General features: G+C 39.0%; 1 protein-coding gene across 5 annotated transcripts in view; it reads left to right on the forward strand.

Moving 5' to 3' along the window:
- FHOD3 (formin homology 2 domain containing 3) overlaps window positions 1-20,454 on the forward strand; it is a 376,643-nt gene that overhangs the window by 207,550 nt on the left and 148,639 nt on the right. For all 5 annotated transcript variants that reach the window (XM_077182716.1, XM_077182714.1, XM_077182715.1 and 2 more), the window contains exon 6: window positions 16,871-16,965. In XM_077182716.1, coding sequence (XP_077038831.1) covers window positions 16,871-16,965 — 95 coding nt within the window. The remainder of the gene's footprint in view (window positions 1-16,870; window positions 16,966-20,454) is intronic.

A 20,454-nucleotide genomic window follows, 5' to 3' on the forward strand; every position in this document is an offset into this window, starting at 1 on the left:
AATTTTGAGAGAGAGATATGTGCATTCAGATACATACAGTTAAACAGTTTTATCTGCAGGTATACATCTGTAAACATGTTGTATATTTAAAAGCAAGGATATGTGCACAAAAATACCCAAGCGTGTTAACACACAATTCAGAGAGAATAAAAAGCATTGCTGAACTGTAGAAATGACCTGGTAGAAGTAGTTTACACTGCAATAATGCATTTAATCTGCATTTGAATACTTCCTAATCTTCCAGATCTCTGAAATTTATTTGCTTAATCCTATTTGTAGGTGCTAATGTAGGTGAGTTTGGAAAACCAAAGGGAGAATATTACCCTATTTGGAAGGCACAGTTCCTTACATGGGTCATGATCAGTCTTGCTGGATCTGGAGTGTTTGTAACTGGTTGTGCAAAGAAAAAACACAGTACAAAAGCTCGAACAGGAAAGCACCATGGCAGTTCTACAGAGACTATGTCACATAGCCAGTCTTTGAGTTCTTCCTTCCATAAGCTCCATATTCCTTGTGTCAATTAGATGAGGAATGTGTATAGTGTGTGATGCATATAGAAGGCTTGTTAAAGTTGGCAGTCTAGATTTAAGAAAAAAAGGTGGTGAAAGAAGGCAGGAGGTAAATGCAGCAGTATCTGATTTCAGCTTTATAGCTCTCAAGGGCTTGGAGGGCAGGCAAGTTCAGTGTGACCTTGGAAATCCACCTGGGACTCTGGTGCCTTGCTCTGTCTCTGGTTTGCATTTTACTCTCCAGCGTTATGAAATGTCATGTAATTAAACCCTTAGAGAAATGAAAGGAGACCATTGAATCTCATGAGTTTAGAACATTTTTTTTCTTTTCCTCGAGTTTCACTTTAGTGAAAAACAATAGAATGACAGAATGATAGATAGATGAAGAGGATCTACAGATTTTCCATGTGCTTTTATGAATGAGGATTGTTAAGGAGATAGTAAAAACACCTCAGGTTGAAAAGTTAGCTCTACAGTTGCTGATTCCATGAAGTGTCCACTTTTCATGGAGCATGTGAAATGCAGGGAAAGGTTTTACTTGTTTTGTTAGTTGGATCATTTCCCTCAAGTGTGTTCTTAAGGCCCTTTGACTAATGAGAAGACTAAAAAGTGTTTCTTTTGGCAACAGATAAATAAAATATTGTGCTGGAAATCATCCCAAGAAAATAAGGCATTCTCAATGTTCAAGAAAATCTCATCTCTCACCTTTCTAAAATTTCTGTTCAGATGAGTGAAAATTCTTCCTTGTGTTTCCTTCAACAAGGTGAAGGAAGGAAGAGAGGAGAGTAAAGTGAGAGGGAAATGTGCATGTGGTCAACCCAAAATTAATTGCTTTGCTAATGCTACAATTCCTCTGATTGACCTTTCTAAGGTGTTACCATGTTTACATTATTAGCTGGACCAGCTGTCTGAAATGGGTTGTGTGGTGGTAAATGGTGTTGCCTCCCTTTGACCCTGCTCAGGAATTCAGGAAGGGAATAAGGGAATTAATTGGGTCTTTCTCAGAGGCAGCCTCAGCAGCAGTGTAGGGTACCCAGTTGCTGTAGAGATCACTTTGGGTTTGGGGGCTTGTTTCCATTTCTTTTAATAAACATATCACAAGAACGATATTCATTCTTCCAAGGAAAGATGTGGTAGGAAAAGATTCATCAAAGATTTGGTGAGAAAAGCTAGCTCTCTAGTAGTTTTTCCTGATGGAAAGCACCATTAGGAAGAATTGCAACGTTTTATGGGGACAGGATCATATAGTATGGAGAGTTTGCCTAGAGATTTATGTAGTTTGGATAAGGATTCTGGCTCTGAGCCTTTCTGTATGTTAAACTTGAAATGAAATTAAGGGAGGCGGAAAAGAATAGACTTTATATTTTAGTGCTTGTACCAGCAATGTTGATTCTTTCTCTCATCACTTCATATTTTATTTCTTTTTGTAAGGTAACTTGGATTGGATGCATTATAGGCAACCTATTTATGTAACCAACTTAGAAACATTTTCCCAAGTTGATATGCAAAAATGGAGCTCTCACAAGTTCACACAAAGTGGTATTTTGGAGTCTGAATACCTTATTGTGAAGGTACTAAACAGTTTAGTGCAATTTATTATGTAGTGGTTGTAAAATAATTTTTTACAGGTTTATATCAGCTATAGTACTGCAGTGTTGATTTTTGTAAAGCTCTGAAATTTCCTTTCACGGTAGCAAGCAGCCGTGCTCATTTAGCTGATAACTATTGTTTACTTTTATTTTTTCTTCTATCTGACTGTAAAATGTGAATTATTGGCTTTCAAACTTTTTCTGTTGCTTTTACACTTTCTGCTAACATAAATTCCTGTAGATCAAGCAGTGAATCAAAATGAGTATGTTTTATTTCCACTTTATATTCTACACCAATAAAGCAACTCAGGTGTCTTATTTACTTTTTTACTTTTGCATTATTTGTACTGCGTGAAAAGTGAAAAACTGTTGTGGATAGTCTATTTGCTGCGATAAAATTCACCCTTTGGCCTTGAGCAGTCAAAAGGGATGAGATTAATTTAATTATTTCTTAAATTAATTAGTTAATTCCTAAGTAACAATTCTAGAGAAAGTAGGTGTGATTTTATGAAGAGAAGGGAGGCTGAAGACAGCATACACCCATTTTATTTCACAAGCAAGTAATTTACCCGATTTTGTTTAATAATCTTTTGTTAAACAAAGGTTGTTCTGTATGGTAACAGTGATCAAATTGTTAACAGCATTCTTCCAGACATACAGATACCAGCCCCAAAAGAAGGTGAGATGTACTTTGAATAGATGCTTGGAGCTAAAGATGCCCATCCAGGACAACTAGGAGGCCACAGAGCAGTAGCCTTAAGGAAGAGTGGCTTAGAGAAGATCAGAGGTCTGTTGTCTCTCCCTATCTCATAATCTCCACTTGCCAGAATTTGTTGGGTAGAGCAGCAGGATGCTCATCATTCTCTTAGGGTTCAGTAGGGTAATGAGAAAGCTTTGGCATTTTGTGACATTTTATCAGTGCTGCTGTTGAGAAACATGGATAAAGAGAGAAGGTGTCCCAAATGCAGGGAATAGATTGGAGGGTGACAAAGCTGTGCATGATGGACGGTGGGTGGTGTTTTGTGGAAGCTCAGGGGTATCAAAACTGATCAGCCAAGTACCTCTGGATATATCACTTGAATTGCCGTCCATCTGAAATGACTCTTGCTTCTTCAAGCTCCAAGTATTGTTGCAATGATGTCCTGAACTTTTTAAAGCATGTCTGTTGAAGCAACTTCTGTCAATGTGACTTCTATCATAAACCAGAAGTAGCTTGTAGATTTGTTTGTTGCTTTAGGCTATGTAAAAAGTTAATGGGAAAAGTCTTTGTTCTGTTAAATTAAGTGGCAAAACCCAGCTTGATGAATGTCACAATTTCATTCCACTTACACATGATGAGTGTGATGAGGGATTCTTTTACACACACCTTTTTTTTTCCTCAAAACCAAAACAAACCAATCTAACAAAAAAGCAGATTACAAAGAATATTCTGAGTTGGAAGGGACCCACAAGGATCATGGAGTCCAACGCTTAAAAGATTAGAATGTTTATAAATCCAAGTTTTCCAGACATTGGAAATAAGGCTGTCAGTTCTCAAAGTTCAAGGAGAGAAAAAGGGTGGTGGTGCCACACATTTTAAGGTTCATGATGTAGCAGGAGAGAGGTTTTAACTGAAGCTCTGCCACAGTGTTAGTATGTATTGCACCTTCTAGGCAAGAAATTTCAGCTCAACTTGTCAGAAAGTATCATTATGTTCCCTGTCAAGGAGTGTTTATTGTTTTTTGGGGGGGCCAATCTGAGACCGTACTGCACAGAGCTTAACCTAAACTCAAAGTACTATTATACCAAAAAGTATTCTCAAATGCAAGTCAGATTATCAGGTGTCTCAGATGTGACATCCAGAGCTAGTGGAAGCCCCAACTTCTCTACAGAACAGAATAGTTTCTTTACCTCATTAATGTGCTATGCAGAAAAAGTATTCAGACCCGTGAAGCACTCACTGTATTGATGAACATCATCCTGCAGGAAATGAAATATTCTGTCTTCACAGCAGGTTTGCAGTAAAAAATTCCTAGGACCACACAGTGAGAGAGTGCTTTCTAGACAGTGCTTTGAAGCACTTACTTTGAGTGAGGAAGTACTCCAAAGCTCAGGAATAATGTTTCTTGAAATTGATTTTGACATAGTTAAGTTTGTGCACAGAGTAGGCTGAACAAAGTTTTCTGCAGGAATCTTAACTCTGGCATTTCTTGAAGTTTCAAACACTTGAATTTTGTGTACCTAATGTTCTTTTAACTTCTTTCTAAGTACCCAGAAACAGCTAATTGCCCATGATGGATTTTTCTTGTTTGTGGCCTAATTATTCCTTAGATGCATAGCCTTCTACTCCAGTTATGCACAGATGGTTTGGGTTCAGGCCACATCACTTACTGGAGAAGTGTTGTGCAGAAGTGTCCGTGATACTTCCAGGACTGGTTTGGGTCTGGAAGTAATTTAGCTGCTTCTATGTGGAGCCTGATGTTATTGGTCATATAGCAGAGCTCAGCAACCTTGCTCCAAACTAACACAAGGAGCTGTAAAACACTCCTGTCTCCAAATTGTCTCTGCACCATCTTCTTCAGTGTTGTTATCCTGGGATCCTATAACCATACAGTCCTATGTAACACCTGCTAAGGGAGTGCTGACCAATAATACAGTCATAGAAACATGCTTGGTTTATATGAGGATTACCAATAATGATCACTGAATCATAGAATAATCAGCAAAAGGAATAATATCACCTAAAAATATTCTCTATAAATAAAATATGGTTATTCAACTGCATTTCTCATTTACAGGGATACTGATAAATAAGAAATGTAGATGGTCAAACCTGAATAAAGCCACCACCTTCATCTTCATATTCAGCTATTACATGATTATCTCTCCCTACCACCACATAGAGGACAACTGGTTACCAATGACAGACCTTACGTTTTTGGTAAAATGAAGCTTATGCCCCCAAATACTTTTTTTGGGTTTTTTTTTGTTCTTGAATCAATTTTATTAATTTTTTTAATGCTAAGGAAATAAATTTCAATGCAGAGATTCTCTATTCTCTCTTTCAATCAGAAATTAGAAAATTTTTTTTTTTGTAAATGTCAACTGCAGATTTTGAGAAAGCGAAAAAACAGGACCAGTGTGTGTTGTGCTTAGCTGTCCACCTATTGAGTCAGAGAGCAGAGAAGTCTGAGCATGACACCAATGATTTTGTTATGTTTCTCTCCAAGCATTGATGTAATAAGGTGGGATTCAGAATTCAAAGGAGTTCTCACTATCACTGTGCTGAAGGGGGGAAAAAAGAATAGAGGGATTAGAAGAGAATTACAGTTAATTTGGAAGGAATCTTTGCTCATTATCTGAGATGAATGAGCAGAGACACAAAACAGCATTTTCAGTCAATATTTTGGGAGAGTGTGAGCTCTGTACTTAAAGGGATTTGTAATTATGTCTCTTCCCTACACCTTTCTCATGGGAAGTCCACTTCAAATGGGAGTGGTATGAACTTGTGGCTTGAGACATTCTTTACTGGGAGATTTGAAAGGAGACTGTATAACCCTAAATTTCACGTAGCAGCAAACATACTTGAAAAAAGAAGAAATAAAAAGCACATTTAATGAAGTGTTGTATTGGTTTGCTTTCTAGTGCTGACTTTGGCTTTGTTTAGCCAGTACTTAAAGAATAGAGTCTTTCATTATTTTGCCCTAACAAGCATAAATTCAAGAGATGAAAGTGAATTCTTTAATGTCATGCACATTACTGCAGGGTAGAGTCTATCTGAAACATTAGAGACAGGCTGAGCATGCTGAAGAGCAATAAATATCTGAAAAGTATATCAGGAATTTAGTTTCAGCATCTGTCATGGTATAATTACAATAAAGAAAATTAGAAAGATACACTCACTATTGGTTTTAAGACAGATAAATGAATAAAAAGTGACATATGCATTCTTTTTCATAAAATCATTGGATGTTGGGATCTATCCCTCAGTAGATAAAAGACAGAGATCTTGCTTCAAATAGCTTTTATTTTCAGGCTGTTTGGTTTGATTCATTTTTAGCCAACACAGTATGCTGAAGAGGCTGAGATGCTGTGATAAAGCCTTACTTCCAGTCTTGTCTTTTCTTTGAACAGACATTTTTTTCACCCACTTTACTTAGAAACTGTTTTAATTTAGTTGCTGAATTTAAGGCATAGTCAGTTCTTGTTTATCCTACTGATTTCTGCCCTTGAGTCAGTCCTTCTTGAGCAGGGGAGGAAACTTTTATTCAAGGATTTTGGATAGTCTGGAATATAGTTAAGAAAAAGATGACTTTCTGTGCTGCTCTACAGTGCTCTTTAGATCAGTTGGTTTCAAGATGATAAAAGCATTGAAGTCTCAAGTTTATACTAAAAAGCATAATTTTAAAAAGCAGAGCTTCTTTATCTTTTTTGACACTAACATTTCAAACACTACTCAAGTGCCCTGGAATGATCTTAATATGTCTGTGCTGTGTGTTCACTTGTTGCATTCCAGTCTGCTGAGATGATGAAAGCCAATGGATCCCTTTCTAGGAACTTCTGGTTTTGTCTAAAATATGTACCTGTTGTCACTTAAGCAACAAGAAATTACAAAAGCAATTCTACATAAAGTTTTTTGTAGTGCTTCTTAAAATAATCTTTCTTTTATTGTGCTTTTCACACATGGTGCCTCACATTGGAAGAAGAGGGAGCTGTGTTTGGAATGCATCTCCAGGTGAAGGAACTATGTGAGAATTAAGAAAACAGCTTTATATTGAAGTAAATAGCTGCAGAATTTTACTTGTATTTTTATTCTCAGTGCATCTCTACCCTGGTATTCCCCAAACATACCTTATTCTAATGGCTAGAATAAACAGTGTATGAATTTAACTCAAAATTGGATGGCTTTCTGAGAGTCACTTTTGGCAGCATGCTTTGTTTCCTGCAAAACACTCTGTGAGAAGTGAAGTAAAACACAAGTAGTAGGATTACTGTTTTCAGTGGTTTTCATTCATCTTTCTTTCACAGCTTTTCCGTTCTTCAGGAATATAGTTTGTGTCATTTTTTTTAGAGGTCTGGGTTTATTGAATGAATACCACAATACATGAATTTTGAAGACTGGCTGTTGGCATGGGAGTAGCAGAGGTAAATTAATTTACATGCCCCTGGAAATCATTGCAACTCTCTGTAAGCCTCTCTGCTAAACCCTGGTTTAAGTGTATTTAGCAACCATACTGATTGCAACGCAGGATCCTATCCCAGGGTGCCAAACTGAGCCCATGTTTACCTGCCCAGGGCTGGACCTCAGAGAATGAAGTTGAGCTTAGAAAACAAAGAACTGCTATCTAGGAGAACATTGGTCTCATGATATCACCAACTTGTTGCTACATGACAGCAAGAAATCATTGATCAATGTTATGCTTTACAAAGACTGTGCTGATGGATCTGGGCAATGCTTGACATTTCGACTGGCACAGTTTTTTATCTTATTTTTTATTCTTGTAGTCCTCTAATAAGAAGAATAAAATACAATAAATAGTCATCTAATAAGAATTGTATGGTAATATGAATATTATAAATTATTAAAATATAGGAATGTAGTAAGATATTCCTGTAATAAGAGGAATACAATAATGCTTGGAATTGTTGATTTTCCCCCTTTTGCTTCCCTGCTAATCTTCTTTATTTTTAGGAAAAAAATAAATATTTGAAAATGTGGCTTCTCCCCCTAGAGAAACAGGGGGGAAAAGCTGTCAGTGGGAATTTATCACTTGCTCACTTCGAAACCACAGGTTTCATTTTGGAAGGCTTACAGTTGTACTAAGAAGAAACACTGTTGATGACTAAAAATGTTCGGTATGTGAACACTTTTACCCTACCATATGTCCTTCCTCTGCTCTAGCGTTAGTTCATTTGTTAAATAGCCTAGCTGTGCCACACTTCTTTACTTGCCAGAGAAGGCAGGAACACCAAGACAGTGTTCTTTTTTCCATAGTCACTGGCAGCCAGTGTTCTTTTTTCCATAGTCACTCACTGCAGTGAGCAAAATCCTGCTGATGTATAATAGAAAAAAAAATTCCATGTGTTCTCTCATACTTTTCTTTGCCCCAGGTACAACAACACACAGAGTCCAACAATCAAAATAACATGTGCTTTTTCCTGATACTGAGTCCTGGTTGCATTTTCTTCCAAACCCATTTCTGACTCTACAGTGTTTCCCAATCCAAAGGCTGAGTTCATTCTCAAAGCTCAGGTTTTCGGCATGTAAAGCAGATGCTGGAATTCCAAACTGATGTGCTGTATGTAATTGATAATGATTGATAAAAGACAGCTTGCACCTGCAGGACCTTTCTTTGTGCAGGGTAAATAGGTGTCTGAGGAGCTCAAGAAAGGGAGCTGCAGAAATTATCTTTTTCATTCTGCAAAGCTTGGTTTGTGTTTCCTTCTTTGTACCTTCAAAGTCAGGATTAGTATTGTTTACACAGACAGAAGGCTTATGTTCATGATGATTAATGGAGAGCTTTGGAAAGGCCTTGAAATCCATCACATTGCCAGACTAAATTACTCAATCAGCTCCCAAATAGAAGCACTAAGATATCACTTCTTAACTTGGGAGGCTCACTAAATTTCCTTGGTTTAATCCAAAATTAAAGGTCCTTTTTTTTTTTTTTGAGACTTATAGCTTAATGTGTAGTTTTGCTTTCTTGACTGTGTATTAATCTTCAGTTTAAATTCAGTTTAATTAAATTTCAATGTTATGAAAGGGACTGAATATATGATTGGGAGATTAAGAATGGAGCCAGATTTCAGAGATGCACAATAAAAGACAAGAGGCCTGTCATGGGCACTAGCTGAAATACAGGAAATTTGATTTAAACTTAAAAAATTAATCAAAAAATCCTTTGAGGGTGTCTGAGCATTGGTGCAGGTTGCCCAGAGAGGCTGAGCAGCGACCTGGAGCTATATTCAACACCCAGATGTACAGTCATGAATAACCTGCTCTGCATTTCCCTGGTTTGAGCGACAGGTTGGACCAGCAGCCTCTAGCGTGATAAATCCAGTATAAAGAGTTCAAAATACATTTAAAGATAAGAAGAGAGACCTAATCCCGAAATAGACTCTAATTTCTGCCCTGAAATGATGCCACTTCTCACTGGCTGCAGCATCAGTACTCATTGCAGGAGTCCATAGCTAGGAGATGAGGTAAGTTTACTGGAGATAAGTCTTCAGTGTTTGCATGGGCAATGTCCTGCTCAGTTCTGGTGCTTTTGCACAATAGCTCACCTTCACAAGAAAATCTGGCAATCTCGTCAGCATGTCCTGCTCCCTCAGAATTTAAGTTCTGAGGGCCAGTGAGGAAGTCTCCTCAAGAAATGCTTTAAAACTCAAAAAAATCTCAGTTCTTAAGAAAAATACGTGACTTCATATATATATTGGATGAAGATTATTTAGTGTTACAGCCAGTATTGACTCCATTAAGAAGGAGCTGCCTTAATTCAGCTCTATATCTGCATATACGTCATCTTAATTACAGGCTACCACACCTCTTTTTCTGAATGCGTTTTGCGTCATGAAGCAGTGAGGATGAATAAGCATCTCTTAAAACCATCTATTCAACCTTTCATATTTGTTTCTTTTGTCTTTTTTTTCCTATCTTCTTCCTTCCTTAACGAAATAACCAGGGCAGGAGACTTTTTCTCCTTTTAATGCCTTTATTATAAGTGATCAGCTCAAGATTGGGAGGTTCGACGGGTCTCCGTCGTCTCTCCCAGGGTGATTTAGAGGAGGAGGATATGCACAGCTTTGTCCCCTAGGGGCAGAGCTGAGGGGTCCAGCCCTCCTGAGATCAGTAGGGCATAACCCCGATCTCCACTTTACACTGCCTTCCAGCTCTTGGTCTTGGTTTAAGATGATTTCTTTGCTCAGGGCGAGCAGTAACAAAAGTTTTCAGCATCTCTGCAGGTTCAACATTCTGTTCCTCACATCCAGGCATCAATCTAATTTCTTAATTCTGTATTGGCTCGTTGTTTTTGGGGTCTTTTCGGTAAGTTTGACACTTCTCATGGCATGCTGGTCCTGAAGTTATTTTGCATCTTCTGATGCCCCCCCTCCCAAGTCTCATCCCCTTCCCTCACTGTCCAGGGAGGTCCCCTCCCCTCACTGTCTGGGGAGAAGAGCCATTAACTTAGCCCTAGCCAGGGCCTTTACTGATACAAAAAGAACTATTAACTTCAACCACTTGTTGGAGCGGTGTGGCCGGTGAAGAGAAAACGCCCAGGCTAGAGAATGTCCAGCCCACCTCCAGCCAGTGGGGCACTTCCCCAACACGAAGTTGAGTCTCGTGCCTAAGGCAATAATCTGCCTTTCGGACGTTGGCCGCAGGGTTACTCCAAGACCGCAGGATAGAAGAGGCAACTCCCGATTTCTTCAGGGTAGCAGGGTTTATTGGGTCACGGGGAAGGAGAAGGCAAGGGCAGGGGAGAAGAGACCCCGAGGTGAGGTCAGACCTCGGGTTATAAAGGGAATGGGAGGGGAAAAGGTTGACAAATCAGAAGTAGGGAAGGGAAGATACATTTAATATTGACATGAAAAACAAACCAACCGGGTGTAACTGCGGGAGGGGCCCAGGTCCCTGAGCCAATCACTCGACACCCTAACCAGAAGCTTCTGGAAAAAGAGGCAGGGCTGCCGAGTGACAGGCAGCCAGCCAGGGGTGGAGAACAGGAACAATACATTTGGTAACCAAGGTAACTGGGGAGGGGCTTAGGGATTGACAGAAACTGGAAACAGGGCAGGACCTTCAACATGAACAATGGGGGAAACTAAACAGACATAAAACGAACTACAACAACTTGTGATTATCATAACAAACAGGTAGCACTGTAGCAGCAACAATGGTCTGACTGGTTTTGTAACTTTTTTTCCCACAAAAAAATTTGCAGATTTTTGTTTATAACACTTAATTCTTCCTTTTGTTTTGTTCCTTTCTTTCTTTCCTTTTTTTTTTCATTCTTCCATGCTTCTAGTTAGCTTGCAAAATAGTGGTCCAGTTCTCAGCTATAATTGCTCACTAATTAATAAGGTATTTTAATTAGACATTTATTCTTCATGAGGAAATATTTTTACCGATTGCTATATAAGCAGTACCCAGTTTATTTTACGTTGCTGTGTTATTAATCTTGTAAAACATGCTAGAACACAGTGCATTTAAAACTGGAGTGCTGCAACATAAAATAATTATTAAAAAAATTATGACTAATCACGCAAACCTTTTATAATGCATAAATGTAAGCCAGGTTTAAATTCATATAAAAAGGCCTTCAGTAGTGTAACTACTGGCAGAGTCAAGTGAGAGTCCATTCTTTCTTTGCACTCAATTAAATTTTCTAAAATAGCACAAAAGAAATCCTGGAAAAGAAGCTGCCTTGGCTCTGTTGGGACTCTGCACTGCCACAGGTGTTTCATGGTGTGTTTAAGGATCAGCTTTTTATGAAACATCTCAGCTGAATAAAGGTGCTGTCAAAGGTCCCCTTTGACTTGGCTGGGTCCTGTTTTAAAGGCAAAAACACCAAGGGAAAAGGGTGGCAGAGCAAACATGGAGAGGAGAAAATTCCTCTGTAGAATGTTTCTGTGGTGGTGGACTTGTGGTGTCTTTATGTATTCTCCATAAAGTAGACGGAGGAAAAAATGAAGATTGAGTTTGATCTGGGACCTCACTGTCTCTGCAAAAGATTTGAACTTTGAGTAATACTTTAGGTCTGAAACTAGTTTGCAGAAGTTCTCAAAGAGCAAAAAACAAAAAGTTTGAGTTGAAAGTAGTGTTGACGAGCATAAGAACTTCTGAAGTATAATTGCAACCTAATGCATTGATATCTGTTCAGAACTGGTATTGCAGCTTTGGTTCATAGCATTAGTCCTTCCATGTGATTTTTCTGAGATAGTTCGGTTCTTGTATAATAGAAGTTCAGCCTGTGGTTAATATGGAAGTTCTGAAAATTAATTCCTTAGCCTGTTTCAACCATGATGTGTGTTATAATAGAAAGAACAAAAGAAGAGAGGGCAAAAATGCAAACTTAAAAGATTTGGGATTTAAAAATATTTGATAAGAAACAAAATATTCATGCACTTGTGGTCAGAAACAAGATTGTTTTTAGCTTCTGGATGACATTACATATAGAGTCAACGATAGTAAAGAAATGAGAATTGCTCTACAAATAGCAGATTTTTCACTGAAGCTAAAACCAACCCATACAAATAGTAACAGGAAAAAAACAAAACCAACCCCCAAACACACAAATTTTAGGTGGTTCTAGTGATGTGGACTGTGTGAGTCATGAGGTTTGCCACAGTGTTGCTTTGTAAGATCCTTTTCAGAAGCAGTGGAGAGTCCAGGTCATCTGTTTTATCTGATGTCACCTCTTAGAAGAAGGAGCTCTGCTGTGATTTTACTAATTTTCAAGTAGCTGGATGGTATAGAAGTTGTATTTAATAATGATTTATCATCAGGGAAATGAAATATCCTTGGATTTTATAGAGACAATAAGCTCTGATTGGAGGGTGGGCATGGAAGCATGGTGGGAATGTGCTACAAGCAAAAGTAGCAGCTTCTGACATCCAGCGTATCAAGGCTGAGCTGAGTTGGAGATTTTGTGTTCAACATGGTGCCACTTGGTAGCTGGGATCTTGCCTCTCTCTTATGAGGAAACACCAAGAAAGAAGTTTGAAATATGGTTGTTTTTTCAGAATTACCACCTAGTAGTAGTAGTAGTATACTAGTAGCTCTGTAGTAGTATATTAGGTAACTGTATTATCTCCTTTATGGGATCCCTCACTTGACATAGAGTTTTTCTTCATCACGATGTTTGCTTTGATGGAGTAAGCCTTTTTGGTGCCCAGGATAGCATACCCAAACTAACAGTCAGTTTTCAAATGTAATTAATGCAATCACACAGACCCTTGATTTCTCACAGATGACGGTAAGAGTTTAGCTAGCAATGAAAATATGAGTTTTAGCAGCTGGTTCTTCTTCCCCATTCGTTTCATCACCATTGTCTGTTGTGCGCACCTGCCTGTAGTTGTACAGGCATGCACCTGCATGCTGCAGCACATGACATGCACCACAGCTACTGGGTATGAACTGATGAACTTGGGCCCAAAGCTTTCTTGGGAGTGAAACCTGCAGTGACAAGGTCTGTCTTTGGCCTGCTTCACGCTGTACATTTTGCTTATTCTGATGGAAACAAATGCAATCACAAAATGCATCCCTGCCATAATTCTTGACATGATGAGAAGGGGTTTGACTCATGGGAAATTGTAAGAAAATAGGTTTTCTGCTCATTCAGTCATTTTGTTTTCTCTAAGTCAGTCTTGTGGTAAAATAGAAGCAGAGAACACTAGAGAAGCAGGTGCATGCCTGGGCAAGGAGCAGCTTTGAAACTTTTCCCAGTCTGGTGGGATAAAGAGACTTTAAGTTAAAGTGATGTTCATTGTGATGATGTTTTGTGCTAGAGCTTTTCCTCTTTGGTCCTGTAAACTTTATATCCCAGGAGAGTATCAGTGCCAACATTGGCAAGTTTTTAGAGGCTTTCTTAAACCTCTTATTTCACAGAAATCTCTGAGCTTTCTGGCTTGTCTGTCCTTTTCTAGCCTAAGCCTTTCCTAAGAAATCCATCAATTTTCCACTTGAAAATAGCTATGGGTAAAGTCACACACTACTTTCACATAAGATTAAGGGCTTGACAAGGGTAGTGGGAACAAAGAAATTCCAAATTAGGTCTGCTTCGTATTTAAACTCCCCTCTCCCAGCCCCTTGTTGCACAATAGTAAACTTTCCTAATAGAAGTAGGTTGTTGATATACTTCCAAAAAGAATTCCAGTTAGCTGAGGGATAGGATTAAATGGATTAAATAGCATCCTCATTTTTTGGTAAAGAAGGAAAAAAAAAAAGTTTGGTTAAAGGCACAGACAAATGTGAATTTAAATTATTGTGGACTAGATTGGCCTTCTAGCTGCCTTGCAGATGAGGCTGCCCTCCCTTCTTGGGGCCCTGGATGTTGGTGGTGGATGTGTGGGCATGCTGGGTCCATGGAGCTTGTGCTTCAGCCACAGCCATTTCGGCAGATTATGGTTGTGGGCTTGGAGGTGAGATAGAAGTTGGGTAGAAAAGCTTCAAAGAATGTAAAATGTCCTCAGTCAGTCTCCATTTAGTGCCAAACTGCTGTGTCTTACTCAGCCATACCCAAGCCCTGGAAGGGCCCAAGGACTTCCAGCCTGCTCCTACACTGGTGTTTTTGGTGGTGTCTTCCATTTTGGCTGTGTGGTGTGGTTATGGTAAAGGAAATACCTGTTCTTGCTCAGCACAGAAACTTGATGGGTATGAAAACCATCATTCTCCTCCTTTTAGGTCTTCTTCTGGGCTTCTTTTCTTAAGAATTTATGGGGCTTCAGCTTTGTACAAAGTACAGATTCTCCTTATCTTACTCTACCTCTTAATGAAAATAGATTTCTCCTCAACAATACCCATCTTGTCTCATTTTTCTGACCCCTGAAGACAGGAAATAGCAGTATGAAGATCCACACCAAGGTTTGGCAGCAGCTGAAAGCTTAATGTGTGGCAGATAACTACTGGAGATGTGACTTGGATGTGGACACATAACTGTTTACATCTTGGTTATTTCATGGCGTTGTTTGTAATTCCTTGCCCTGTGAAACTTATTGCCACTAGTTCAAGCAGCAATGGGAGTGGTTTTTTCTTGTGTTTTTAAGAATCTCTAAAACGTTTTTTGTCTTCTTTCTAAGATCTACTAATTTGCCTTAACATATTGCTGTTATAAAGAGTCACATCTAAGAGGCTGAGAACAAATGCATGCCAGATCTCACTTAGCCTTCCTGTCTAATTAGTCTTAAGTATAAGCAGTGGAGTCATTTTGGATTGTGTACATGTTTTTTAAAGCAAACTTTTTGCTGTCTTTGATTTCTATATTAATTTGGAAAACATGCTCCAAGACTTAAATTTGTTTCAGATTTGCTTCAAATTCAAATTAAAGCACTTCACCCCCAACCAAAGAATTTGCAAGGGGAAAAAAATGGATTTGTTGACCTTATCATGACTGGATCTCATCCTGATCCAGTGCCAAATCTTTTTAGCATTGAAAGGAAGTAAAAACAAGAATTAAGAACTTTCTCTGATTACTGCTGGGATAGTAGCATTTCCTCTACCTGCAATGAAATGCTTCAAAGCAGCCATTTATTCAGGCAGTGTAATTTGTATCTCTTTTTACTGGCTGACTTACATCTTTTATTTTACCATAACACTTGGGCCTATGTCCCTCCTGCCTGATTTTATTCACCTGAGAGACATGTCTTCAGAGAGTGCTGACTGATTGCTTCCTGGAGAGGAGGAGCAGAGTGTGCCAGGCATACTCCAGTGGCAATGCCTGCCTAGGAGATGTGTTATCTCTGTGCCAGAGCTCTCTTGCTAGCTTTTTCTCAGTCTTCATCGATTGTGTGGCGTTCACTGAGTGTGGCTTTCCTTCTAGCTTCGTGTGACAGATTAGATAAAGAATGTAAAAATAGTACCTCAGGTTTTTAACCATAAATTGACCAACTAGACCAAAGGGAAAAGGAGGAGATGGTGCAAAAATGACTGTTAGCTCTTTGGCTGTAGGGGTACTGAAGTGCTTGCCTGGCATTCATGTCTTTGAAAATCTGCCCTCAAGGTAAATAACATTGCACTGCACACAACTTGCAACTTGCAAAAGTTAGCAAACATTCAGAATGTGTTTGGAAGATTAATAGTGTCATAATTTTCCTCACCCTGTGGGTGTTTTTTTTTCCTTTTTTTCCCCCATAAAGCAGTGTTCTAGGGGCTCATCAGGCTGTGCATTAAATAATTGAGTTGTTATGCCAACAGGCTGTGCTAAAAGGTGTTACATCGGGGATTTCTTTTTCATCCCACTGTGCTTTGATCTCCTGCTATAAAGCAGAAGATCTAACAGTGGAAACTTTTGAAGATCATAGATGAATTGAACTAATTCACTTTTCATAATCCTTACAAAAAATGTCTGTCCTTATCAGTCAGAAAAGATTTAATAGCTGTTGTCTCTTGAAAATCTCATATTATCACAATTGCACACTATGAAATTACTGTTATGAAATATTTTACTAGTATATTTTTTAATGCTGTTGTAAAAGCCTTAGGATAAATTAATAAAGATGCTTCGTTGCTAAAACCATGCTTTGCTTTGTCGTATTTTCTCAATAAAATGTAAAACTTCTTTTCAAGAAAGCACTGTGCAGTAGTGAATAGTTGATAGTCAATAGTCCTTATTGATGTTAATTGTCCAGCTTTAATTTCATATCACTGGAATTCACTGAAACTGTCAATCCAAATATAGTAATTCCAAACATTATATATGGTGCTGAAACAAATGGTCAAAGTCTTGGCTCATAATATAAAAAAACACTGTAGCTGAAGGAACCATTGTGACAGTAAGCAGTGTGTAAAGTACTGCTTGCAGATTTGGGGAGCATAAAATACGGCATCTTCTAGGAAAGAACAAGTGTTTGGGCTTGTCTCTGGATGAAATTCACAGTTATATTTTCAGAATAAGTCATTAAAGTTTGTGCAGTTTCCCAGGATTTCATCCAGCACAATCTTGCCCAATATATCTTTCATTAATTGAGCTCCCCACTTTTCTGGTAAACCCTGCTCAGAGAAAATTGTCAGCAATGCTTAGAATTATAAGAAGTGTTCACCAGCTCTAATTATATTTTCTCTTTTTTTTGCAATAGCCTTGGGCCAGATAATGCTTTATGTCGATGGCATGAATGGAGTGATAAATCATAATGAAACCATCCAATGGCTGTACACGCTTATTGGCTCAAAGGTAAGACTCTCAAATATTCTCATTTTATATAGTTTTGGTGTTCTTTTAATGCATTTTTTCATGCTTTTAGGGTATAAATAGACTGTGTGTTAGGCTCTAAAACATTCCATAATATTTTATGTGGAAATCAGGTCACACTGAGCTGTTACTTCTTTTCTACTGTTTTATACTCTTTTGTCAGCACATACTCTGCTCTTAAAAGCAAAGATGCCCTCATGACTGTCTGTGCTGCCATTGCATTTGACCATGGAGAATATTTTCTTGGTTTTGTAGTTGCAGTTCCCAAGGCATTTTTTGGAACCACTCTACTCACCATTCTGCATTGCTCACCTCTGCTGAGCACTGGGAGAGGACAGTTCAGAGTGACCTCTTCTTAAACTAGAATGCACAAGTTCAATTGGAAGTTACCTACAACAATCATCTAGACCAAATGCCCAACAGCTTCACTTTATGAAGGTCGTTGTCCAAATACTTCTGACACACTGACAGGTTTGAGACTTTGCCCAACTCTCCAGTAAGCCTCTTCCACCCTCTCAGCAAAGAAATGTTTCTTAATGTCAAGTCTTCTTTTGCCTGGAGAGCCCTTGAAGGCAAAGTCTGGTACCTGCCTGTGGGGTATTCTTTCTGGTCCCCACATATTGAGACAAAAGCTGAAAGCTGGAATATATGTAGCTTGGGTAGGTCTTCTCCAGTGGAATAGTGATTTATATAGTGCACAGTCTACATTTAAGGCCATCTTTGCTGGAATTTGAAAAGCAAGCAGAACACAGGTTCTACTGACATGCTGTTCTGAGGGGCCATAGGATAGGTAAACCCACAAATGTACCCTGCTCCAGCCTGTTGGCTCTTAATGAGCTTTAGGAAGCTTATTAAGGCCTGCCAGGGGCTGCTGCTGCGCTTACCATGCAGACCTGTACATAGATAGATATGTATGACACAATAGCTAGAACAGAGTATGCTAGTTCTTTACAACTCAAAAGTTGCCATAGTTGGTGGAATTGAATCCATAGTCATAGTTACTAAGAAATTTCCAGGAATGTTTCGAGTGTCTGAGTCACAGAAAGTTGCTGTTGCATACTGTACTGACATGGAGAGGCTTCTGGTTCCCCTTTTCCTCTGATAGCTCTCATAACACAAGGGGGAAGAGCTCGATATCCCAGGAGTCCTTTTTTAACTAGAATTTTTCTACAAAGTGTAAACTTCACTGCTGCAGCAGATTGTCAAGTCAAAGAACAGATGTTGCAGTACTGAAAGAACTGATTTATATTGGGTTGACATACTTATATTGGTAGATAAATAAAAGTAATTAATTATGGTTATCAAATCTCAGGCTTAAAGGGCAGGCTTCATGACTGGGAAAAGATAAGGAGAAACTTTTCCCCCAGTGTAAAATGTTCCAGTGTTGTCTAGGTATTACTCTGAGCCATTTGTCCTTCTGAAACAGGGGACATTGCCATTCCCTGGAAAAGCAGTGTGAGATGAGAGAGAAACCATTTGCTTCATATATAAACCTACATTTTCTATGGAACAGATAAAGGAGCAAAAAAGCAACAAAAATACTGCCATGTCCGTGACTATTTTAATTCTCTTAAGCACATAATGGGAATGGAATGGGAAAGAAACATGACTGTATTGCTACCTTGCAGATTAAATTCTTTCTAGATTTTCTTGCTCTGAGTACTTCAGCTCTTGGGTCCTTAAGCTCCTTTCTCCCTCCCCCATTGCCAGGCTGAATGATTATCTCCATGTCCTGGCTCAGTGCCTGTAGCTGAGGAATGCAGGCAATGTGCTTTGAATAGTTTGGTTTCAGGTAGCATCAAAGTTGCTTTTTCATTATTCTTTGACTGTCTTGGAGGAGATCTAAGTCCCTGTCTGTGTGCCAGAAGTTGACCGAAGGTATGGCAGGCTTACTGTCAGTGTGGTGGGATAACTGCTTTATTCACTTAAAGGTCGTTTGGACTTTCTGTGAAAAATGAAGCCCTGGAATTTGCAATGCACCTACAGTCTGATTTTCAGCCCTGCTATGCTGGTGCCTTTTCCACAGCAAAGATGATGAAAAATACGTTAACATTGCTGAGCGTAAAAGGAATAGTGAAACTGCCAATTAAGTCTTGGGACAAATCCCTCTAATAGGATGCAGGAGGAATATAGTTATTCAGCTGCCACAGCTGTGACACATGGTTTCTTGCCTTCTCAAAAGCTCTGACTGGGTTTAATATACTTAGCAGTGGAGGTTGTTGAATCCATTCCACAGATATTTTTTATTGTTTTATCAAAATCTGTAGTGGTTTTGCCCCTTCACTGTTGCTTATTCTGCTCTGTTTGCAAGGGGCTTCTGGCTCTGTCACCCTTGCTCACTTTGAGCAGTGGATTGTTGTATCACACGGCTTCAGCAGAGCACCTCAGGGGCTGGCATGCTCAGCACTGCAACAGCTCTGATTTTGGTACCCAGCTCCAAGATCACCTTATGCACCCAGCAATACTTCTGTATAAAGATGGGGGGAAAATGTGAGAAATAAAAGTTTAAATTAGTGTGAAAGAACGACTCTAAGCAATTTAGATTTTTGCCATTGTATTCCTTACTATTGCTAATTCTGCTGCAGTTTTACCGTGCTGAGCATCAATGAATGCTTGCATTGATGGGTTATCAGAAGTTGTTGATAATTTTAGTGCTGTTATCTGTTTTCTCTGAATAAAGTTATTAGGGAGGCAGTTAGAGGCAGTTAGAATTCCAGTGGTGTGAGTGCACTGGCACTGTTGTCATTGTACCAGTTCAGAGGCACCAGCTGTGTCGGGGTGAAGAACTGAAAAGCAGGAACAAACTTAATCTTAGATGACTTGTTTGCTATGGCACAGAAGGAGCCTTTTGTTGCAGATTGGTATTATATAGGACTAGGTTGGAAGCATGATGGTAGCAGTACCATTGCTTAGTGATATTATGTGGAGATAAGAGCATTACTGGCACTTCCCAGACTCTTAGGCCCACTGCTGGTTCTTTGCAAGTTGTGTCCAACCATAAATGACCACACCAGTGTGTGGCAGTGGGCTTTCATAGGCTGCCTGTAGGCTGCTTTCCAGTCATCAGTGGCTGATACATCCCTGACATAAAACATTGGCAGCATAATCCAATGTGCATTGGTAAATGCACATTACTATTATTTCATCATTAGTTATATGGGCAGCAATTCATCAGTGGTTCCCTGTTTGACAAAGCATTCAAGTATGTACTCAATTATGGGTGTATGATTACATGCTGTTGGCTTCCAGATAGCTTTAATACATAACTGAGGTCAGCAGAGAGCTGCTGCAGGCATGCAAAAGAGGACTATAGCAGGGCCAAGGCTCTAACCATCTTATATAAGCTACAAATTATGTAAATAGGAAGTATTGGTGTTAACCAAGTTTTCTTTTAGCATTTGGTGCTAGCATGGGACATTTGTGCAAGAGAGTTTGATTCTTAGAAGACAAAACTAGAAGTTAATTGAATGT

This window comes from Agelaius phoeniceus, chromosome 1 (genome assembly GCF_051311805.1).
Source record: "Agelaius phoeniceus isolate bAgePho1 chromosome 1, bAgePho1.hap1, whole genome shotgun sequence".
In the NCBI taxonomy this organism is placed as follows: Eukaryota; Metazoa; Chordata; class Aves; order Passeriformes; family Icteridae; genus Agelaius; species Agelaius phoeniceus.